Consider the following 23,889-nt stretch of genomic DNA (forward strand, 5'->3'; position numbering starts at 1 on the left):
CCAAGACCCAATTTAAATGCTTGAATGTCTTGTTTTTTCAACGTCTCCTATGGAGAATGTTAATCCTCCCCCATGAATATTTCAATTGCATCGAAAATCACTCTGTAAGCACAAGAAGTCATACTTAAGCTCACTTCCATTATCGGGTGAAGTGAAGCGAAAATGGAAATGGAGTAGGAACACATCTGAGTGAGTGTGCTGTGTTATTAGCTTACCTGACACTGAGATTCTCATGGAGGCCTCCAGAGGACGGTTGTTATCCAGGGCCTGGCTTAGCTGGATCTCCCCTGTGGTTTGGTTCAGTAGCACAAGATTCAACTCATTGCCCACTTCAAACCTGTAGAGGAGCTGGTCCGAAACGTCCGGGTCGTGGGCGGGGATGCGGCCGATCACTCCGGCCGGGAAACTGCTGGATTTGTCCGTTACATAGTTGTTGAAGATGATCTGGAAGTTTTGGAGCACGGGAACGTTGTCGTTCTTGTCGACGAGTTTGATGTGGACTGTGGCGCGACTGACCAGAGGGGCGGAGGTGGCCTGGACTACTATGATGTACTCAGACTTCGTCTCATAGTCCAGGTCTATTAGCGACGTCAGTTCTCCGGAGAAGATATCAAGCTGGAACATCTCCGGGATGTTTCCTTCCACTATTTGGTACATAATCTGTGCGTTACTGCCTTCATCTGGGTCCGTTGCTGATATAAACGCAACTACAAGGCCAATGGGGGTGTTTTCGTCCACCATAATGTCAAACTCATCTTTCTCAAACACGGGAGGGTTGTCGTTCACGTCGAGAATCGTCACTTGGATGTTTACTGGCGTTTTCAGAGACGGAACGCCTTTGTCCACGGCGAAAGCCTGCAGGCTGTAAACGGGAACGTTCTCTCGATCTAATCTACGTAGCGTGCGAACAATCCCCGATGTGGATTCGATTATGAAGTCTCCTTCGCCGTCCTCGCCACCCTGGAAGGTGTAGAAGACGCGTCCGTTGAGGCCAGAGTCTCGATCGGTGGCGGACACCTGGACCACGCTGGTGAACACCGGCACGTCCTCCATTACAGAGCCCAAGTAGTTGTCTCTGAGGAAGCGCGGTGAGTTGTCGTTCACGTCGTTCACCAGTATCTCCAGGTAGGTGGTGTCCGACTTCTGCGGGATACCGTTGTCGCGGGCGGTGATGGCCAGCGTGTAGGACACCTGGTCCTCGTAGTCCAGTTCCATCTGCGTAGTGACGGCCCCCGTGTCAGGATCGATGTCAAACTGCGGAATGCTGTCGTCCATAAAATAGGTGATGCGGGCGTTCTCTCCCGTGTCTTCATCCGTGGCACTTATAAGGACAACGGTGGTGCCCGTCGGCCTATCCTCGTTGATGTTGACCGTGTAATGGGAGCTCTGAAACACGGGCCTGTGTGTGTTGGCATCGGTGACGTTGACAAAGACTTTAGCCGTGTCAAAGAGAGTACCATCGCTCGCGGTCACAGTCAGGACGTACTGGCGTTCTAGTTTGTAGTCCAAAGGCAGCGCCAGTGTGATAAGCCCACCTCCGCTCTGACTCGTGATGGAGAACCTGTTGCGAGTGTTTCCACTGGATATCTGGTACGTCACTACGCTGTTGATGTCCTGGTCCACCGCGGACACGGTCACCACGCTGATCCCTACGGCTGCGTCCTCATTCAGCCGCATGTAGTACGCCTTCTGAGTGAACTCCGGGTTGTTGTCGTTGACGTCGAGAATGGTCATGCTAATGCTGGCCGAGGAGGACATGGCAGGGTAGCCGTGATCTCGAGCCTCTACCCCAAAGTTGTAGAAATCCACACTCTCCCTGTCCAGTTCAGCCGCCACTACGATCCACCCCGTGTTGTTGTTGATGGTGAAAGGGAAGTCTGGCATGGTTTCAGTAAGACGATAGTCCAGCCTGGAGTTGTCACCAGAGTCTGCATCCACGGCTTGGATGTGGATGATCGAGTAGCCTAGTGGCACGTTCTCTAACACGGTAGCCTGGAATGGGGTGCTGACAAAAATCGGAGCGTTGTCATTAACATCCAGCACCTGCACCGTGACCAGACCGCTGATGTTGGAAAGAGGGGGGCGGCCCCCATCTTGAGCTCGGATTCTTAAGGTGTATTCTTTGCTAGCCTCGTAATCCAGGTGACTCACTAGGTCCATTTTACCCGTCTGGGCGTCAATATAAAACTGCCCCCTGGAGTTGCCACTCATGATACTGAAGTGAACCATGGCATTGCTCCCCCTGTCCTGGTCTGTGGCGGTCACCTGCAGGATCTCAGTATTAGGGGCCAAGTCCTCAGGGACCTGGACCACATAACGTTTCTCACTAAACTGGGGAGCATTGTCATTGTCATCCTGTACCACAATGTAAACAGAAGCCGTCGCACTACGGGGCCCGGGGTCACGACCTTGGTCGTTTGCCTGGACTAACAACATATAGGCATCCACCGCCTCCCTGTCTACAAGGCCTTTGGTGCGAATAATACCAGACCTGGAATCGATCTCAAATACATCATTTGACCCGTTATTATTCAGGATTTGATAAAGGATGTTACCGTTAACTGGCGCATCGCCATCAGTGGCCCTCACTGTCAGAACTTCATAGCCAATCTCCAAATTCTCCCTGATGTTTTCCTTATAGTCCTGCTGCTCAAAAACGGGATCGTGGTCGTTAGCATCGCTGACCGTAATGGTGAGCGTGGCCATGGCCGTACGCCGAGGTGTCCCATGGTCCACTGCGGTCACGCGGAACACATGGGTTTCTTTCGTCTCGCGGTCCAACAACTCCACTGTGGACACAGCTCCGGTGGCCGGATCCACTGCGAAAAGGTTATTTGAGCGGCTGTCAAAGAGAGCCTCAATGAAATACTCCAGCCTGCCCGCTTCACCCTCATCTGCATCGACTGCTTTTAAAACAACAACGGAGGTCCCAGCTGGCTTGTTCTCTGCCACAGACACCTGGTACATTGGGGGCTGAAACTGAGGGCTACTGTTGATGCTTCTCCTCCTCCTACCCACAATTCCCGAGTTGGAGCGAGCTGCCTTTTCTAGCAGCTTCTTGATGTGGCCCTGCAGAAAGGGGCCCCGTCCCACGCGCCAGTGGATGAAGATGGGATCCACTCGTCTGGATCCGTCTCCTACGATGACATCGCAGAGCAGATCCAATTCCAGGAGAGTGTCCTGGCTCCAGCACAGAGTCTCAGACACAAACAAGTCCCCGTCGGAGAAATAAAAGTGACCCCGGCTGGTGACCCGACAACGGGTGGGTTCTCCAGGTAGCAGCCCTCTCACTGGAAATAAAGCAAAACCTGCTTGGTGGCACTGTGCGGGCTTAACAAATAAACTGAGCACTTCCATATCCCATTCGGCTTGCCTTGTGGGCTTTTTGGAGCAGTTTCTCCCATGGACGTGGACATCGTAGCGGCTGGTGATGAGGTGCCGGTAGCCGGAACCCACGGAGTCCACGCAGTCAACCACCACGAACAGCGTAAACGGGTTGTTGCGCAGCGATGCGCACTTTATAGAGTCGAAAAGTAACACAGTTCCCGTCGCAGGGTCTGTATCCAGGAAGCGCTCGGTGGCTTTGGGGGCGAGCACCTGATCCAAGGCGCACCGCGCGCGCTGCTCCACGCCGGCCAGCACAGTCCCCGGCCGGGCATCTTCGCTGAGGTGAACCGCGTAACTGGACACCACCAGCGGAACCAGCTCGCACCAGCAGCAAAGAATGAGAAAATCCAATTGAATGAAGTGCATCGCTCCTCGATGTGCGTCCAAGGGTTCGAAGAGGCGTTCAAAACGTGGAGCTCCTTAAACTTTCCACCAGTGACTTTTCTTTTGTTGCGGAAGAGCCATGCTCTCTCGCGGCAGGCGCACTTCTCACTCCGGGTGCCTTTTGGATTCAAATGGTATTTCAAGGTAAGGATGAAGCCTTGCGGGGCGGACTGTCTCACTCAAAAACATTCACACGCACCAACGAGCTCGCATGTACATCCTGACCGCCTGCGCAACTTCACTTGAATGGTGAAAATGGCTACGACGCACTCGGGCTCATTAACATAAACCCGCGTTCGTGCGTGCGAGCGTGCGCGTGTATGCAAATGTTGGACAGTTCTGTGAAGGGGTTCACAAACCCTGGTACTGGAGATAAATGAAGACTTCCTCCCGGGGCTTCATTTATTAAACGGGAACATTGGCAAGTCAACAGTGGCTGTAGCCCGTAAAGGTCATTTATTTCACTCGTTCTCTTATCTAGGTTGGATATATTTTGCCTGGCTCTATTGTACCATTTTTCAAATGCAAATGGAACCCAAGTGGTGATGTCCCACAATGTGTAATGGAATTAATGAGTGACAAACTTGTGTGACCCTTCCAAAAACAGTGGTTTACTCATTAATTGATGGCATTCCTCAATGTTTGACTAACGTGTAGCACACTACACGGTCAGTAGTTAGTACTTGCACTTTTTGCAATCTATATATGGATGGAGTAAATTAGATTAAGTTAATTGGGGTTCATCAAGCAAGTTTTGCATCTCGTGAAATGTTTGGCCGTAAGTGGCTCGCCGAAACTTCAAAGTTACTTGACTTCAAGCTTATTCTAATTTCTAAACATGCATCTATCATTCATCAAGTGAATCAAGTAAACATTTACCGCCTAAGAATAATTTTTCTTGTATGGGTCATAATGTACAGCATTTCAGAGGACTATTTTTGGGAGGTCCAGCTAAATAGATAAACAAAAAATATACAAGCTAAAGAAATAAACATATAGAGTGATGCTTGGAAACGCTTAAAAATGTTCCGAGTCTCGTTTGATACATTACTGCCACCTAACGGACAAAGCAGATAAGTAGTCAGCAGACACGCTTTAACACTAAAACTAAACTAAAAATGCTAATGTGTAGTAACTACACATTAGCATTTTTATGAAATGATTAAAAATATAAGTAAACAAATAAATATAATATCCAAAAGAACCCAGTCTTTTAAAAAATATATAAGGTTACTTTCAATCACATTTGTTCATCACTATGACTTTGCCCTATTTGTCCTTGAATTTTCAGATCAGTCAAGAGCTACTATCAAAGCTGAGGCTCAATCTTGAGTTTACTCTACTCAAAGACCCTGACAGAATACTAAAATCTCTCTGCTCAAGAGTGAGTTATTCCCTTCAAAGCAAAAAAGAGAAAGAGGTCAGGAACAGGAACAGGACAATGCATCTATTAGTGTTAAGATACTGTAAATACAAATCACCACATCTGCATCAGGGTTTTAATTAACTGCAATCAACTAAATTTTGTAGTATTCAATAAATGGGTAACCATCTCCATCCCTAATCATCTCTCCTGAAAAGAAACAGAAGAAGAGTATCTTTTTTTACTTTTTATTGTTGCTGGAGGCTCTAATACAATATGAATCATAAGCTTTACAAAATTAAAACAAAAACAAAATACAAAGTTTCCCCTCCAAAATGGAAACGGTCAAAGGTTTCCACTGACACAAAAATTGTGACCCCCAACAAAGACATAGTAGGTGAGCAGACAGAAGAGTTAAGATACTTTCATGATCATGATATCCACATTGTGGCAAGGTGGGGGGGGCGGGGTGGGGGGGGGGGGGGGTCATTATTATGGCGGGAAGTATTTCCATTGAATGCAGCTCCTCGCTCACACACGGGCTCACATGCATGCCGACAGATGACGAGTAAAAATCTTCCGACACAAGGCAAAAGCCTCCGCGTGAAGGGAAGACTAAACGGACAGTCATTAATTCAGACAAATAAATCTAAGGTTAGATTGGGGGGTGCAAGAAATATGATGTGCATCATGACGACGACGCCACCTAGAGCACACGGCCTGTGCAAGTTTGTCTCCTCAACTGAGAGGAAATAAAGATCGTTCAGTTTCAAATGACTGAGGACATTGTAGGGGGGGGTGTTAGTTCTAAACTGACCCTCACACCGCAAGATTATCGCTAACCGTCATAACGCTATCGTTAGTTTTATCACATGGAAGGGAGTGAGTGAATGGCTTCCGAACATGGAGAGAGAACATGAAAACAACAAAACGTGACAGGAGAGAGGGCGAGAGAGAAAAGCTAAGCATTTTCTCCTTTTTTAATTTGTGTGTTGTTTTTTCTTTCCCACAAATAAACAAGAGTGCAGCACGGAGGAGGAGGCGGTGAAGGAGAGACGGGGAAGAAGAAGAAGAAAAAAAAAAAAAAAAAGAAAAAAAAGGAGAGAAGAGATGGCGGAGCAAAACGGACAGAACAGTAGCATCTCTAGCTTTGGCTTTTCAGTTTGAGCGCCTTGAACAGTTCGCTTTGGAGAGCCTCCTGCTTTGACTTGTCGGCCAGAGATGTAACACTCCTGTGAGGGTGACACACACGCAAGAGAGTGAGAAAATAAATAAATAAATCGGTGTCAGAACGTTAGTAAGGTGTTTCAGTCCCATTTCTCCTCCTGAGCAAAGAAGAAGCATTCGCAACAACACACCGCAAACAACGTCAACAAGAAACACGTCATCGTTGAGAGTAATTCTGAACCACCGTGACAAAAGCAAGCTGTTTCTTGCAAGTGTCAATCACAATGGAACATTTAATATGCTGCGGAAGAAGTTACAAACCTGCTCTTGTATAATTGGATTACGCGAGTGTGCCTCATGAGGAGATGCATCGCATTTAAAAGGAAAGACAACTTTGTGGTTTGTCGCTACGATGAGTTAGTAAAGTGCGTTTTAGATCAACACGTGCCACAGTCAGTGATTTTTGCTTCCTCGCAGGTGCCAACTGTCTGTGACTATGCAGGGTTACGCAAGAAGACATTCAATGCCGTTATTTTCATATGGCCACACACTTGTAAATTCCGGACGGATTAACAATAAAAAAAAAAAAAAAAATATTTATAATGGACTGCTTGGTCATTTAGTAATTTCAGTTGTTAGAAAATACTCAGGGTCAAGCTGCTGCTGTTTTGGTTTATGGCCTAGTATTTTGTTTTCAATTAAATCAGAACACCAGAACTGAGTGCTCAGCTTCATACATTTTTCCAGGCACGTGCAACACTCCTCATGCCAGGCTGTACCTCCGACCCTAGTCAATGAAGATCTGACGCTGGGTGAGGACCTGCGACAGCTCCCTCTGGAGCTGCCGGTACTTTTGGTTATCGGGCAAAGACTCAATAGATCTGGAGCATAGGGGGGAAAAAAATGTGGAGTGGGAGGTGCGCAGAACACATTGAGAATAAATAAGAAGTGCTTGAAAAGATAAAAATAAAAATAAAGAAGAGACAGAAAGATTGAGGAGATCAGGAAAAAGTGAAATGTTGTACATTATTTTAAAAAAAGGTCAAATTAATGCAGAGATGCCAACACAATTTCCTGGAAGGCTCAGCAGAACTCCCAACATTAACAATAAGATCGTCAGCTAAAAGTATTGTCATTCGTGTTTACCTAAAAACGCATTAGCCTGGTTTACATGGAATTGGATTAAAAGTTCAAAACAAATTAAAATGCTCCATTTAAACACCTCAGTCAGAATAAACAGGCCGAGACCAAATGGAAGCTAATTTGGTTTCAGAAGGGTGGTCTATTCCCGCTGCTAAATTGATCAATTTTGATCATATAAAAAGTGAATCGGAATGTTGTCAGGCTGCGCATCTGTAAATGTGCAGTGACATCATCGTCGGCCCGCTTGAAGGCTTCCAAACAGAGCACACGGAACTGGTCTCTAACGGAGAGCTAGCTTTTAACACAAACTCTCTAACTAAACATTTCAGCAAGCTTATATGGTAGGAAAACAAGGATTAAAAAAAAAAAAAAAAAAAAAAAAAAGTCTCGGAAAAGGATAAATTGTTATGGGATACCCGTCTGTTATATCAACTGTGTGTATCAGCAGTAAAAAAAAAAAAAAGTAGGCGGATGTGTACAATATGCGATGACACAAGTTGTTCATACAGTTTGTATTCACAGAAACTAAACGAAAAACAAGTCATGTTCACAGAGATCCGTGCATTTCAGATGGATTTTTCAAAATGTCCGTAACATTGACTCCTGGCCATTCCAGTAAATCGGCATCTCTGCAAAATTTGCTTTAAGCAGATACAAGGTAAGAAACAAAAGGAAGAAGAAAAAAAAAAAAAAGCGGAGTGTTGCAAATAGGAGTTTTGGTTGCTGCGGGCAGTTGGTGCTTTTTTCAAAGAAAACAAGAGCCCACTGATGCCCTTCTAATCTTACCTCAATCCGTTGACAATATCCTTGGTCTTCCCAAAGTAGATATCATTCAGTGTGGAGCGAATCTTGTTCTCCATTTCCTGCAACAAGACAAATGAATGATTAAAAAAAAAAAAAAGGATCAGGATTCAGCCTGTCGGACGCTATACTGACTTCAACGAGGCGTCCGATGTTGGCAATGTGAGGTGAGGACTCTCCAACCGTATCGTCTTTTTCCGTCTGCGGAGGGGAAACAAAGCGAGTTGACGTGTGGAAGGTCAAGTCGCTGGCGCTCAAGTTTGACACCGTACTTGTCTTGTGAGGCTGCCGCCCAGATTCATAGTGCCAGAGTCACTCTTAGTCGTCTGAAGCCACAACATGACGGTGGAGGTGAGTTTGTAGTGAGCGTTGCGTCCGCTGGACTTCTCCTGAACACGGCAAGATCATCACTTGCTCAGTGCGGCATCTTTAATATCGCTCTCGTTTTTCCCTCTGTTCTGCAAGTTGCAACTAGGGTGACTCGAAAACTCACCTGCACCTCCACCACATGGATGGAGTCCCAACACCCTTTGATCTTTTTGGATCCGTCTCCAGCCTTTTTGATGAGGATAACGCCAGCAAAGCCGTGGTCCAGATCCCAGAGGTACACTGATGAGACGCCACCCTCAAAGTACCTGCGGACACATTTGGGAGTTGCAAGAGTGTGGAACGTATGTGCGTGTTTGATTTATCGATTGATGAACTTCATTTGAACTCACAGGTCTCTGTACTGGTCAAAGGCGTTATTGGCTTCCACCTCCAATTTCCTCAAGCGAGATGAAGGCATGGCACCGTCTTCAATGGGAGGGTCGTACTTATTACTCCACGGGGATCTACAGGAACATGTTAAGTGTTGGAAGTACATCAAGGAATATGAATGCGTGATGCTGCTAGACATTCAAACTTGTCATTTCTGGAGTACTTGTAGTAGTTTTAAGTCTGGTACAATGTCTTGTTTCACCCGTGAGCACGTTGCAGTTACGCTTTCTACCTGTAGGAGTCGCCATCCCGATTGTAATCACAGAGCAGATAATCTTTTCCCACCATCTTGTCACGGGCGATCTTCAGGGGCTGGTCCACAGAGGAGAGAAGGTCCTCGCACAGACTGGGTACCTTGACACAAATCCGGAGAGAAAGGCTTTGTAGAATTTCAAATAATCAAGACACCAATATGGCGGCATCCTTAAAGAGAGCAAGGGCCAAACTGATAGTTAAAAAGCAAACCAATCCTCCCAGGGATTCCAGTGACCAGATTAGACGCAACAGAAAAGAATACCTCCATTTAAGGCAAGAAATGGTTGAATGTCTCTTACTGACATTCCAGCTTCCCCTAATAAGCAGAGGAGGAATAAAATATCAGTAGGAAACAAGATAGCTTGAGGATAAGAGGGTACAAATTACTTCTCACAGACTGACATGGACCCTGCATGTCCACTGCATCATTGCACAAACACAAAAGAGGCTCTTGTTTTCCTTTAAAAAAGGGATCCCACATTCCCACTAGCAAACACACACGCGCACACACCTGGCAGTCGGCTGGGCAAAAATGGAAAAGGAAAGAGAAGCGATTTCAGGTGACTGATACTAAAAGAACGTTGGCCCAAAAAAGTGATTGGCAGCAACGATAATAATCACTAACTACCATACACAGTGGAGCGGGTGAGAGGAGAGCACTGATGCCCAGGGTGAGAGAGGTCAAAGGTGAGGGACAAATAAGGTGAGCAGGTGGGGGGGCTCGGCATGTAATCTACAGTAAACAAGATGTCACACTGGGAGTATGACTGCATTTGTTTTCAAATCATTTATTACGCTCGGCATGGATTGCCGCCCCCAGGTTCCTTCTTCTGACTTTAGGGCAGTGCTCCAAATATGGGAGTCAATTTTTTGGTTATTCATCTACGGTCTCAGAAAGAATAAATTCTTCTCAGTGAAGATGGTTCAAGTTTGGTTATTTAAAAAAAAAAAAAAAAAAAAGGGGGGGAGGGTCAGCTTTATCAGTGAACAAGCAGGTCCAAATGAGAATTATTTACTTGCATACTTGAAAAGAAAATTTTTTGGAAGAATTTCGAATATATTTTTTTTCACATTTATAACAGGTGAGTGATCTCATTCTTGTTAAGGGCAGTGGGAATTTTTGTGGATTACCTTTACAGTACTCTAACCACCCTAACAAAATAAACAGACTGTAACTCACCAGGTCAATGAGGTCACTGAGGTTCTTCTCAATTTGTTGAGGCGGCAGACGCCTCATCAAATCCAGGGCACAGTCTAACTGCTGTTCACTCTGAAAAACACACAAATGACTCAGTCAGATTCCAGACAAACATTTAAAAGAAAAATACTGTTTGCATTTCAAGCTCTGCTAACACAAGTAGTGTAAGCTAAATTTGTACTTGATTGACAAAGGGGAATGCCAGTTATCTTCATCGTAAATGACTTGCAGCAACATTCTGTACAATTTCCTGTGAAGAAATTATTCACGCACAACCATTGCAGACCAAGTGCTGCTTGCTAGAGTGCACTCAGAACATTTACAGCTCAGCATGAATAGCACTCACAGCATGTCACGTGAGAATTTTCCAAGTAAAAAAGAAAAATAAGTTACCAGTCCTTTAGCATAATCCAGGCTGCACAAAAAAAAAAAGGTACCATGGAGTGTGCATTTTTTTGTTTAGTCCGACAATTTTGGGTGAGTGAAGATGCAAAGCAAAACAGTTGAAATGAGACATGTCTAGTTTAATTAATAGTGTTACGTCCCACTCCTTTTTAGGTCACTTTTGCAGATGTTTATTTTCTTATGTTTGCTTACTTGGAACATGAATAAAGTGGTCAGGATTTCCTATAAACTAGTATTGGTGAAGCAGCTCGGCTTTCCTGTTTATCTTCTAGAGTGGGGTTTCAGTTTAATCATTCCAATGTGGTCATTGTCATGACTGTTTGCATCGCAGACCACATTAATGAATAATAAGAATTAATATTGACAGCAATCCAACATTCCCTTGGATAGCATCTGACCACTTGTGCTCCTTCTGATGAGCATGCCTTGGCCACCACACCACACCAAACAAACTAAATGCAAGAAAGCTAAACTTAACTTAGCATAGCCTGAGACAGGTTTGTTGTCAAAACATTGCTCACTCAGCAAACTCTGATTAATCAGATGGAAGAGTCATTTGTGGAATCAATTCTGAAACAATTCAATAGTGACATCAGATTGAAAAGGGTCTATTAAGACTGGAAGTGAGAACAGAGGAGTACACAGGAAAGTCTCCCCCCGGGGAGAGACTTTGCTTTAAATATGCAGTTGAAAACAGGCCAGACCAGCCACAACATGAAACCCTGGGGAATGTGGAAGAAGACGCACTGTAGGTGGCTACGGAACGATGAAAGGGCAAAATACGCAACAGTGGAACCACCACTGATTAGCACAATCCATTCGAGGATGTTGCTTGATACGTTTTTCTTATTTTTCTTGTTATACTTGTTTGTCTGTTGTGAGCCATGTCTTGTCACCGTGGGATAGGGGGGAACGAAATTTCGGTTTCTTTGTGTGTCTTTGGCATGTGGAGAAATTGACAATAAAGCTGACTTTGACTTTGACTTTAATGCCTCTTTTGACGTCCCAAAAAGACACAAAAAGAACAACACACAAAACACAGCACTTTTTTTGTAATTCCTCATGAAAGAGCTTCTGTAAGTGGAAGTCTCACATGACATACTGATCTAATATGAGATGTCATCATACGATGCCAAACCATCTTTTGGAATTAGTGTCATGAATAAGACAGAAAACTTACAGACCCCAAGTTAATTGATTGATCGACTCTTGCTAAAGCGACAATTGCTGCATCCTTACGTCACAATGGTTTATGACATTACAAACTATGTGCACGTCAAATCATTCAAACTCTCAATTCATTTACTTTCTTCCGTACAAACATGCAGCTGGCAACCGACCAAAGGAGGGCCTACTTCCTGTAAACATTTTCGCCAAAGTTGACCCCTTAACAAAACACTTGCTTCAAGGTCATGTTAAGTCAGAGGAATGTTTCTTTTCGCCTCATCTTAAAATCGCTCTCAGCCGATAGGGTCAGGCTGACCCATTAGACACCTGCGCCTCCTTTGACGTTGTGTTTAGCGGTGCTCCTGTCTCCGAGTAAACACTAACTCGAGCAACAAGTCTGGGGTCAGAGGGGAGCCGAGCCAGCAAGAAGGATGAAGTGAGGCCGGGAAGAGCGGGCGACTGGGGAGAAGGGACAGCTGCTCGCACCATTTCAGGGAAGAGGACATTTAAGACCACATAGAAGTGTAAACTTTGAGAAATGACTGTACTGTATTTTATACAATAAAATCTCACAAGGGAGATTCACTGATACTTCCAATTTGTGTTGCACACTGCAGAGAAAACCAAATTGCTCACGTGCAAGCATGCACAGAGTGATGTGAATGGGGTGACTTGCTCATAGGCACCTCGATATTAGTCCTAATGAAGACTAAAATACTTTCCAGAAACTAGCTGACATTTGGGGTTCCAATGCACACCCAAATATGAAATGCAATGACCACGCATTTAAATCCCTCCAAAAGTATTGTTTTGAGAAGGAAGTTGGCTTTGAGAAAAACTAACAAAATAAGAAAAGGGAGACAAAATAGCCAAGTCAACGTGAGCGACTGATCAATTGAGACTGACAGCTTGTCATGGTAGCGAATGGAGGGAGCAGTCAGTCTTAATATAGCAACGGGCACCACGTTAGACTATTTTAATCTGCGTGTACGTGGGTGGTGCACGAGTAGAGGGCTGAGTTTTGAGCGCGTGTTAAATCGGGACTCCTCTCAAATCCACTTCACTAACTTGTGTCAAATCCAAAACATCCTGTGCTAACTTTACGCCTACGGGGCACCGAGCTAAGCTAACAGCTAGCTGGCTAACTAACTGGAGGAAGCTCTTGATCGTTTGGATGTAAATTAAATAATATTGCTCACGACGTGAGTAAGTTAACAGTAGCGGTAAGTAAGGCGAATGTAAGTTATTGTCAACTCCTGGACCAACTCCAGCTGTTCCTCTCAGGTTACTAGCAGCTGATGCTAACGTTAGCTTAGCTTGGCGTAGCACCCGTAGCCGTTAGTTAGCCGCTAGCCCCAGCAAAAGTCTTCCCCCTCTCGCTCGCTCCAGCTCCAACCGCGCGACCCTTACCATGTCTGCGGTGGTCTCAGCTGGGCAGGGGGGGCACGATTTCACCGGTGACTGTACGCCTTATAGCCTTCGAATGGTTTGTCAAACCGCTCCTCTCGGTTTCTTGTTGTTTTTTTTCTGTCCCCCGCGGAAGATGTTTTGTTCGCCTCTCCCTCAGTGAACCCAGCCCTGTCAGCGAAATTCACTTCCTCAACCGGTCTTACAGGAAGGAGAGGCTGCAGTCAGAAAACGGGCCTCGGTTGCATGTCCGGGTCACTCGGGGCCTTCTCTGCTCCAGCCAATAGGGACGAAGCAAGAAAGGCATTGCCAAGTATGGCAAGAGAGGAGTGGTGCACTTGGGCGCACACGTTTTTTTTTCCCCCACTAGACTTTAAGACCGAGTTAAATATTGCAAAATATTACTATTATGACTTTTTTTACGCATACATGCATCGAAGTGTAGCACATACATACAGTATATATAATATACCAGGGTGGGTGTTTTCATCTGTACTATTGAGGTGGCACGCACTTCCAAAACAGATGCATGACGAACAATTTAAATATGGACAAAATGCACACTTATCTGCAAAATTAGTGCTAAACTATAGTATTTTTAAGTGAGGCGTACATCACGTAACCTTTATACCTCTCGCGAGATTTCTCAAAGATCAGTAAACATGGCGGACCAACATGGACGGAAGTGGGACCGGTGCCTGGCAGACACCGCGGTGAAAACGGGTGAATATCATTTTTGTAACATCGCAAACGTGACGTTACTGTAAAATATTTAATATTGTACGTCAATATTGTGTCTGTTATCAGGAAAATAATTTGTGATCGATCTAAATACAGTTCTGTAATGATGCCCTTTTGCAGGACTTAACTACTGCGTGCGTGCGTGCGTGACAGTGAGGTCAACATGGAAATGCATTCGCTGAGGATTTAACAGATTGAAATTCAAGAATACATATCGTTCCTCAAAACAAGCTCTTCTTTTAAGTCTCCCTTGTGTCTGATGTCTGTTGAACTGAAAATGCACATTCTTTTAACAACCTTGCACCGTAGATTAAGTACATATGCGCTATTTGCATCAGGTCCAGCAGTCAAATGGGGGCCTTCCTCCAGATGGTACTTACTTTCCTCAAGTGTCCTCACAGAGAAGCACTGTGCAACTCATCTCAGATGACACTGGATGCAATTAAACCATCAACATGTTGAAGGCTGTATCAACCCCCAAACAGTTCATCCCTAATCTAATATGAATCACATGCATACTTCTTGTCCACTAGAGACAATATTAGCATTTGGCTTGTTGCTGCCTTCTATGTGCACTTTAGAGCGGTGGCTTGAAGAGTGTGCTGCGGTCTGTGATTTCCTCCACGATGGAGGTCACGGTCTTGCTAATCGCTTTTTTGTTTGATCATAAGCAGGACTGATTTTTCAAGGAATACAAATTACAGTTTATTTTAATGGTGCCTAAAAATGAACATACCTATGTAGATTTTTATCAATCCCAGCAAAGCCACACTTTTAGAAAAATATTTAATTTAATCATCAGTAAAAATGTTGAAACTAGTTCTCGTGTTCAATGAGGAATCAATAACAAGCTTACTTTTCAAAGGGAGTGTACGCCTTTATCTTGGACACTATATTCAAAGAATGAATCATTCATATTTCCTGGATGAGAGCTGCTTGTATAAACTCCTTTTCTCCTCTGGAATGACTCCAGGTCAAATCTCCCGGACGCCCCGTGGTTTAACTATCGTCCTTGTAAATGGCGCCAAACGAGTGTCACGTAGCACCATCACTACCGCCACCACCACCAGCTCAACGAAAGACGCTAGAACAAGCCCAGCGTATGCTGTGACAAATGGAAAATGGTGAAATACTTAGACTGGCAAACAATCCACTTGACTCTGTGTGACGCCACCATCAGCATAATAAAATTCGCTTCTTGCCGGGAGGAAAACATCTGCATTCTTTGAGCTCACTCTCGCAAACTGCCAGCTGTGTGAAAGTGCCTCTCGTGGCCTAACTCTGTAGAATATGTGTTGGTAATGCCGTTAGTACGAGGTATATATGGTGAATGTTACGTAATTTACGAAATGATTGTCGCTAGCTTTAGGTTAGCTACATATTGCTTCGTATTCGAGAGTAGTTGTTTTGGATATCGGTTAAATTGAATTTGCATGTTTTGAAACGAACATCATATTGGTGGAATTTTGAGAGGATAAACAAATATCTAACAATAGCCCGCTCAGAGCCTGGCGTGGATTTTCGGCCCTGCGGTTTGTATATATTTTGTTGCCGCACAAATCTTTTCATTATAGCCAGACGAAGACAAGCTTGATTCAAAGGGACATGTTGATTTGCTCTCATATTTCCCTACGAGTATTGCTATGAAAATCAGCGCCTGGCACGAGAGCAAAGCGAAAAGGGAAGTTGAACCAAACGCGCAGCCTTAACTTGAGCAAAATATTTGGACCAAAATGATGCATATGGTTTAATGTCGATCCGGACTGATAATGAAGATGAGCTTTTCTTGTTTGACTTTACTAAAACTGTAATGGAAAACAGTCCACGGGTTCTGGTTGAAGAACATCGGTCATGCTGCATAGCTCTCTGAATCCAATTAAGAGTCAAGAGGGGCCCAAATGGCTCTTTTTATATGTGTTGTGCTGGCTGGCCTGCCACTGGGTGCGGCGTGGCCTGCACATTCCTCTTTAAGGTCCTCTCCGGTCCGAGACAAAACAAGCGTGGTGATTTTTGTGCCACTGCCCGACAATTCTTATGGCTGCGCTGCATGGGACCGACACCGCAGCATTCAATTCCTTTAACTACATGTGCAGCAGGTCCCTTTTCCCCGCAAATCGTGGGGCTCGACTATAAATATAGTTTTTTTTAAAAATAACTTTCCTTTTCGATTGATAGAATGCTTTGCATGGCACAATGCATTTATTATTGAAGTTATAAGAACATTTATCCTCGTCATGTGTGTTTTACATGCTTAAAAATGTAGATTTTATTTTTTGGGGGAAAAAAAAAACACCAAAGTTGGGTCAAATCAACCCAACCTCCTGGGTCAGTCTCATTTTTAACCTAGCAGTTTTAGGGGTCTACTTGGAGTTAATTGTTTTGATTTATGTTGCACTATGTTTTTATTTTGGTATAGATTGTATTATGTATAAATAACAATGGTAAGTAAAAAAAAAGTATAAATAGGTCCAGGTCTGTATAGAAGGTTGTATGATTCCACGTCCAGGACGTCTGTTCCCCGTCCACCGTGCCAGACACTTTACGAGTGGATCAAACATAATCACCCCACCTCAGCGCTTGAGTTGAGTCACTGGAGTCGAGTTGTTAATGCCGTCTATTTTTCTTCCCCTTTGCAGTAACCGGCCTGGGTGTAGGGATTGTCTTCTCCATCCTTCTCTTTAAACGTAAGTCATCAGTGTAAAGAGAACCAGGCTCTCCTCATTTAGCTGATGAATGAATGTTTTTGTTCTCCCGGCAGGACGCACATGGCCTGTCTCGTTCGGTGCCGGTTTGGGTTTGGGCATGGGCTACTCCAACTGCCAGAATGACTTCAGGTCACCGTACTTGATTCATGGCCGCGTGGTTAAGGTGAGCGTGAAGAAGGTCTGTTCACACATGCACACCTCAGGCTACATGATTTTTGTTTTCCTCTCAGGACCAGCAGTGAAGGATTAAAGAGGATGCGAGCGGATTCACCACATAAGCATCTGTTTCGTGTTGCACTTTGACTGTGTCACTTATGCCCACTTTGGCCCCGCTTAGGGCACTCAATGTATATTTAATAAAGTGAGTCAAGAAGATTCTTTGCCACTCCTTTTGTCTGTTTCAGACCAATAAACTGCGGTTTGGGTGTGGGAGGTAATATTGTGTGTTAATGAGCTCTGAGACTTGACCGCCTGCTGGTTTGGAATGAGGGCCAGGTTCAGCATCTGCAACCCGGTTGGAGAGTGGGAGGAGAAAGCGTTTAAGAGAAATATCATGAAATAGAGACAAAGAAAAATATTCACTGGGGTCGTTGGGGGGGCGCTTCTTTGTGGATATGAATAAAAAGGCAAACGAATGTTACATGATTTATTTTTTTATACACAGAAATAAAGGGAATTAATTACTTACCGAGCAGCTAGATCCTTTCCATTTCCAGTTCTTTGGTATTATTTCACTTTGGAAGTGTTCCTACAAAGACAGAAGCGTCAACATTGATTAAACTGATTTCCATAACAAAGATAAAAAGGAAGCTTCAATAGACTACATCTGGGGCCTTGTCCCAATTCTCCTCCAGTACACTTCAGGTTATTGTGAAGACAGAATTGCCGTCTGCGTGTCATTTCCCAAAGCATCATAAGGTCGACGTGGCTTGTGTAATCACTAGCAGCGCGCCCTCATCATCAAGATTGAGTGCATGTGCTCGGACCACTCCTGCGATTGCACGCTTGTCCGATTGAAGAGGAAGAAGACGGAGAGCAAATGTTAGTGTGGACGTCAGTTGACGTTTGGCCCCCTGCTGAAGCAGAATCCGCGGAATGTAAAAGAAGTCGGCACTTGGGTCTTATTGCTAACAGGTGAGTCCAACACTTTTTCATCTTAAGAAAACGAGTTCTTGACAAAGTGCTGGTTTTCCTTCTCCATCATGTCTTTCGGTTGAAGCCCACACATTCCAGCGCACAAAGGAACGAAGCTTTTAAAGGTCACACGCTTCAACAGCGGTGCTTCGCAGAAAGCATGTCAGATATTGAGCCTATCGCTCATCCCCTGTTCATTGAAATATGTCTTTGCTAATTAAACTGATAAGGCCATTCATGGACTCAAGCCAGGTTATACACCTGTGCAGCGCCTGCAGGTTCATGCCCAGGTCGAACACTTCAGTATATACTGACTAAAAAATAAAAATGAAATTGTCAACAGATGGCAGATTTTGAAACTTTGTCGCTGTTAGGCTGGATATGGATTCCTCATGGAATATTTTTGTCAATATGGATGGCTGAGGCCTTGACTCCAAGCCCCCCCCCCCTTCCCCCCTTTACACACCCCTTCTGTTGGCCCATTATAACATTTAAGAATCTACTATATCTACATGTCTCGAGTTGTAGTTCTGTTTGGCATCTGAATAGTTTTGCGGATCAAAATTAGTTCTCCAAAGGTGAGCAGTTTACTTTTAGTTTTCTCGTGTAATAGATAAATAAGCAAAACTATAGAATAAAACAAACATTTGAGTTGATTCATTTGTTTTGTAAAGAGAATCATTTGTTAGCTCGTGTTTTGAATGCAACTAGATTGTGAACGTGTACCTAATAAACTGTCCAGTAATTTTGTCGTGTTTTGATTTATTTTAATATTTTGGACTAAAACGCGAGAGGGGCATATAAAACATGTTCCGTGAACGTCACATGTTGTTAAGCGTGACTAATCCATGTTATCTGGCCGGAACACTACCTGACCTCGCCTTTAATTTTCAAAGAACTTTTTTCAAACTGGACATTCAAGCCCCCCTCACAGCAGGCGTTCCGTTTGCCTGAGGTTTTTTTTTTTTTTTTCCTCACAACCACAGCTTGGAAAGAGATTTTCAGTGGCCTTTAACGTGGGACTAAACTCGGACTGGAGGAGGACGAAAGAAAGAAAGAAGGGGAGGGGCGCTCCGGGTTGATGGAGCTTGACATGAGATAGCAGCGCACGGCCCATCTATCTCCTCATCCTCCTACTTCCTTCCTCGAACCCCGGACACGCTATTGCCGCTGCCGCTCCTGGATGATGTGACCGCTAAATGACAGAGCGGGTTTGGATTTACCACCACAGAGCAGGATAATTATTTCCTTTGACTATCTACGCATCTATTTTTTTATTCCTGGGAGACGGCGTTAACGCGCAGCAACGGTAAGATCGGTGGACCGTTACTTTTTTCAAATTAGCAACTTGTAATGTCATCACAACATTATTTCATTCTTTATTCGGTGATATACCAAAGTTCGACGCCAGGAAACCCTTTTTTTTTTTTATCCTATAAATAAAATGTAATCTCATTATGTTTATCTGCGTTGCGAGTGAAAACCGCGTAAACTCAAGATGAGTGTCAAATGCTGCCCGCCTAAGTACTTTATAGTAAGGCTGTATAAATTCCAGTATTACCAATAATACAAAACAGCTTCCTTTCCTCTCCGTCAGGCGTTTTCAAAGGGTGAGATCAACTTTATTCAACTGTCACTTTGTTTTTAGACTTTTATAAGAGTGAAAACTATTCATATGATTCTCAAAATGTGGTACGCTGGTTCACGAGAATCAGTTGTATTCATACGTTCAAATGACATTTCAAATTTTAGATGTTTTTGTTTACAAAAAAATGTATTTACTGTAGCTGGCATTTTATTTCACAGTTCTTTCCAAAACATTTGGCGCTAGAACATTAGGTACATTATTTTTTTTATTTTCCTATACTCAAGCAGTGCATAATGTTACAATGTCTTACAAAAAAATTGATTAAATGTATACATTTTAAGAATAAAACCTCTGCCTCATATTTGTTGGCAGAGGTTTTTTTTTTAGAATTTTTTTTAGATGGTTCTTAAAACATGTGACGACTACTACCGTATATTTACTAAAAGCTTAATAATATATTCCTGAAACTCACTTCACTTTTCAGTACCTGCTATGGGAAAAGTAAACATGAAATTATAAGTCAACTATTGTCGCTGAACACATTCCGTGAGATCTACTTTCCCAAACTTCAGGTTGAGGGCCCAAAATGGGTTGCTGTAATGCGGGGAGAGGGAGTCGACTATTGTCAGGAAAAAAATAATAATAATAATACTGTGAACTGTTTTACTGATCATCAACCAGGCACACAACGTGGCAAATGTTTTTGTAATTAATCTTTGACCTCAAATCCTATCCATCTTTTTTTTTCTTCCTCATTAGTTTACACGCACACTTTACAGTACATCCATGTAACACATGATCTACATTTTAATAGGATTTTTTATCAAGACAGCAATGTACTCAGATTTTTTAGCAAATTTACAATTGGTTTCCCCGTGTCTGCCTCTTAGAAGAAAACCAAAAAATGCACAGCAGGAGAAACGTGTTAAAACTCTAGCTTGTAAAAGGACTTGACAGGCTGAGGCATTTTTAAAGAGGGAGGTGAAGTTTTCCTTCTTCCAACTATCGGCCTTTTTAGGGACAATGGGAGTCGAGTCCACCCTAATGTTCTCACTGCAGCTGGTGATTTACATCATTTTCGAGCATGCCTGTGTCCGTTCTTATACATCACAAACAAGGCCAGACATTTTTGGAAAGTTAGCAGCAGGTTCGTTGAGAGTGAATAATCTCAGACGGAAAAAAGTTTGCTGATACTTGTGCCCCTTTAGGTGCAGTCATGTGGCAGAGCATTCTCATTTGCTGCGCCATGTTTCCATCGTATGCTGCGGCACCGCCCGCACACATCAACCGCCTGGCGCTGTTCCCTGACAAGAGTGCCTGGTGCGAGGCCAAGAACATCACGCAGATAGTCGGGCACACTGGATGTCAGCCTCGCTCTATTCAAAACAGGTCAGAATGAGACCCCTCTCTTCCCTCGCTTCTATCTGATGATCTCTTCATACAAAAATCATCTTTCAGTGTCTTCCACAACCTTTTTTCTGCAAGTGTTTTTAGCAAAACAAAAAACAATCAAATTTAAAAAAAAAAACACACACATAAAAGCACATTGTCTTTTATGGCTTCTTTGATTCTTCAAATAAAATTGCCAGCAAAATCCTGTGTCATTTGTAATATGTGAACCATTTACCACATGCAGTGACATTGTTATATAAAAAATGGTGGGGGGACCAACTGCTGCTTTTAGGTAGACTACATACCAGGAAAACTATAGTACTCGCTCTAACTGTCTGACCAACCCCATTTGCAAATCATTATAAAAACGTCACAAGTGAATTAAAATCATATCTCCCTTTTGTCAGGGGAAAAATGCTTGTAATAAATTCATAGATTGTCTTTCACATGCTGGCATTTATAACTCAATGACTGAGCCTATTTGAACTCAAATACTAACCAAAACAGGACCACTGATGCGCGTAAAAACTCAAATTCCAATGTGGAGTCTCACGACATGTTTTAAAGGGTTCCCAGTATTAAAGATGATCTTATGTTATGGGAATCTCCACAAAACACCAGAAGACTTTTGAACTATTCTTTTTTTTAATCATCCATCAATACCAGCTACATATATTGACCGCCAGAATAATGACACGCTCTTCCACTAGATGGCAGAAAATACAATGAACCTGTAAATCCACTTTTTGTTGATGGTTTAGCGTTACTTGGATGCGTGCGTCGGAATGTGACAAGAGTTAACGGCCTGTGTCCTCCTTACAGAGCTTGCCTGGGCCAATGTTTCAGCTACAGTGTTCCCAACACGTTCCCACAGTCGACCGAATCTCTGGTGCACTGCGACTCCTGCATGCCTGCCCAGACTCAGTGGGAAGTGGTAAGACTTCTTGCATGTTTGTTAGCTCACGTAACACGCTGGCAAGAAAACACAAGGTCCAGACGAGCGTGTTCACAAAAGTCCAAACAAAAAAATGGTGCATTCATTCCCGTGCTTGTTGACAATGTTAATCCGCGTTTATCGGCAGTTGGTTGTACCTCCGTGACAGGAATCCGGTCTTGCCACAACAAAGGCTTTGGAGTAAGTATTTTGGAGGGCTGAGTAGATGGGTGGGGGCACAGGTGAGGTCACCTCATGTTGCAAAGGAAAATATTATTATAAAATAGCCGATACCTGATAGACGAGTCGTTTCGGCCCTCAGATTACGCATGTGTGCGTGTGAGTCCGACTCAACTCATTTTTAATTATGCTCAAATGGATGTTTGTCTTCGTGGTTATGATTATTGTTGCATGACTTTAACTAGAACAGGAAATAACAAAGGCAGAGCGCTTGAAAGAGGATCCCACTCACAGTTGCTTTGGCCCTCCAACTCGATCTTGATCAAACTGCTGAGTGATCATTTTCAATGCACAATGCAAACAGTGAGTGAAGGGACGTTGTGTGAGGTCCGGAGCGCCAGTTTAGCTTGTGCGAGGAATTCATACAATGGAAAGGAAGCAGCAAAAGCGGTAAAATTCAGGCTTCCGTCAAAATGTTCTACACAAAATATGTCAAACAAAACATAAAGTACGAACAATCATAATGCTTAGCATAGCTCATTTTTAAAGCTAGATAGATCGGGAGTTCTGTAAGTGAGGTATAGATAAAGAAATGAAAATATTTGTCAAATAATTCATTTTGTTATTCAGTTAATCAATTAATTTCAAGTAGACAATGTAAACATTAGCAGTATAATATGTCGGCTTTTTGACAGGTGGATCATTTTGGTGGACTTTCACTGGGACCCTAGTCAAGTTGAAAGGAATTATAAACAGTTCCAAACAGCCAATTGTTTGTGTTTGTGAACACGCAGGTGACTCTTGAGTGCCCAGGAAATGAAGAGACACCTCGCGTAGACAAGCTAGTCGAGAGGATCTTCTACTGCAGCTGCCAGTCCTGCGGCAAAGAAGGCGGCCAGGAGGGTGCCATGATGCAGCTGTATCCGACAGACAACAGCCTGGACCCTCCATCTTTACCCCTCACCGTGAGCGAGACCCAATCTCACCCGCCGCCCCATTCCGACACACACCCCAAGCACGCACACGCAGGCCCTCACCCTCTTCCACATACGTCGGACGTAGGCTAGGTTTGATCCATCCCCTACTTTGCATCCTTCCTAAGGGATAGTGTTGCAGACGCACTTTGAAGATATGGATTGATTTTATTTTTAAAAATTTTAAATTTAATTTTAACCATTTTTCATAGATTGTTAACATATATAAATATATATAAATGTCGCGCCTTTGTTTGCCGATTACATATATGTGCATTTGTGTACCCAGACAAAACCACAGTGAACTGTGGTATCTGCTTTTTATCTGTATTGAATACAATAAATTCTATTGTTGCGATAACTTGATGTATTTTTTTTTATAAAATGAATGGTATGTGTACTTTATACTTTGTTTTCAGCCTTTTACGTATGTATCAATTGAATGTCATGTCGGTTTGCCACTAGAGGGCGCTCATACTTTTAAAAAAAGCAGCCTGAGGCGCTCAAGCAGAGGGAACAAACGTTTGAGTTGATTTTAACTGACCTAGAAGGGCCAGTAAAACAAAATACAAAAATGAAATTCAATACTAACTTAACATTATTTTTGTAGCGCCTTTTAGTTATGAGTATGGTCATGGGTGAATTGAACTTTTATTGAAATAAGGTGCAGCAGTTTGAGAAAAATGTACCTGTTAAGCTAGTTTCGGTTTTATTAAAGGTAAAATTGATTAATTTATTGTACAAAAGAGGAGACCATCTGGGGAGCGTAGAAATGATCACCCAGAAAATCCATTTCTTATTAAGC

The 23,889-nt window shown here is 43.5% G+C and overlaps 4 protein-coding genes across 8 annotated transcripts in view; 2 read left to right on the forward strand and 2 right to left on the reverse strand.

Annotated features, from left to right (window-relative positions):
• The window catches only part of celsr2 (cadherin, EGF LAG seven-pass G-type receptor 2), a 37,318-nt gene extending 32,563 nt beyond the window's left edge, over window positions 1-4,755 (reverse strand). For all 3 annotated transcript variants that reach the window (XM_049733545.1, XM_049733544.1, XM_049733543.2), the window contains exon 1: window positions 216-4,755. In XM_049733545.1, the coding sequence (XP_049589502.1) occupies window positions 216-3,753 (3,538 nt within the window). In that variant the 5' untranslated portion in view covers window positions 3,754-4,755. The remainder of the gene's footprint in view (window positions 1-215) is intronic.
• A 613-nt stretch (window positions 4,756-5,368) lies between these two features.
• On the reverse strand, window positions 5,369-13,674 carry capzb (capping actin protein of muscle Z-line subunit beta). Of its 2 annotated transcripts, XM_049733619.1 has the most exons (10): window positions 13,440-13,674; window positions 10,440-10,529; window positions 9,237-9,358; window positions 8,965-9,078; window positions 8,739-8,880; window positions 8,518-8,634; window positions 8,381-8,446; window positions 8,231-8,307; window positions 7,081-7,182; window positions 5,369-6,366 (listed from the first exon to the last, which is right to left on the reverse strand). In XM_049733619.1, exons 1-9 carry the CDS (start codon window positions 13,440-13,442, stop codon window positions 7,089-7,091), a joined length of 825 nt encoding a protein of 274 aa, XP_049589576.1. In that variant the 5' UTR covers window positions 13,443-13,674; the 3' UTR covers window positions 5,369-6,366; window positions 7,081-7,088. The 2 variants fall into 2 exon arrangements, with proteins under 2 accessions (XP_049589576.1, XP_049589577.1); XM_049733620.2 differs by lacking the exon at window positions 7,081-7,182 and having other exon boundaries at window positions 13,440-13,671.
• Window positions 13,675-14,003: 329 nt separating this feature from the next.
• On the forward strand, window positions 14,004-17,257 carry LOC125977293 (MICOS complex subunit Mic10). Its single transcript, XM_049733642.2, has 4 exons — window positions 14,004-14,159; window positions 16,814-16,861; window positions 16,936-17,045; window positions 17,113-17,257. Exons 1-4 carry the CDS (start codon window positions 14,099-14,101, stop codon window positions 17,122-17,124), a joined length of 231 nt encoding a protein of 76 aa, XP_049589599.1. The 5' UTR covers window positions 14,004-14,098; the 3' UTR covers window positions 17,125-17,257.
• A 615-nt stretch (window positions 17,258-17,872) lies between these two features.
• nbl1 (NBL1, DAN family BMP antagonist) lies at window positions 17,873-23,445 on the forward strand. Of its 2 annotated transcripts, none has more exons than XM_049733631.2 (4): window positions 17,873-18,016; window positions 20,813-20,993; window positions 21,819-21,930; window positions 22,905-23,445. In XM_049733631.2, exons 2-4 carry the CDS (start codon window positions 20,821-20,823, stop codon window positions 23,175-23,177), a joined length of 558 nt encoding a protein of 185 aa, XP_049589588.1. In that variant the 5' UTR covers window positions 17,873-18,016; window positions 20,813-20,820; the 3' UTR covers window positions 23,178-23,445. The 2 variants fall into 2 exon arrangements, with proteins under 2 accessions (XP_049589588.1, XP_049589587.1); XM_049733630.2 differs by lacking the exon at window positions 17,873-18,016 and adding an exon at window positions 19,022-19,325.
• The last annotated feature ends 444 nt before the right edge of the window (window positions 23,446-23,889 follow it).

This window comes from Syngnathus scovelli, chromosome 11 (assembly GCF_024217435.2).
Source record: "Syngnathus scovelli strain Florida chromosome 11, RoL_Ssco_1.2, whole genome shotgun sequence".
In the NCBI taxonomy this organism is placed as follows: Eukaryota; Metazoa; Chordata; class Actinopteri; order Syngnathiformes; family Syngnathidae; genus Syngnathus; species Syngnathus scovelli.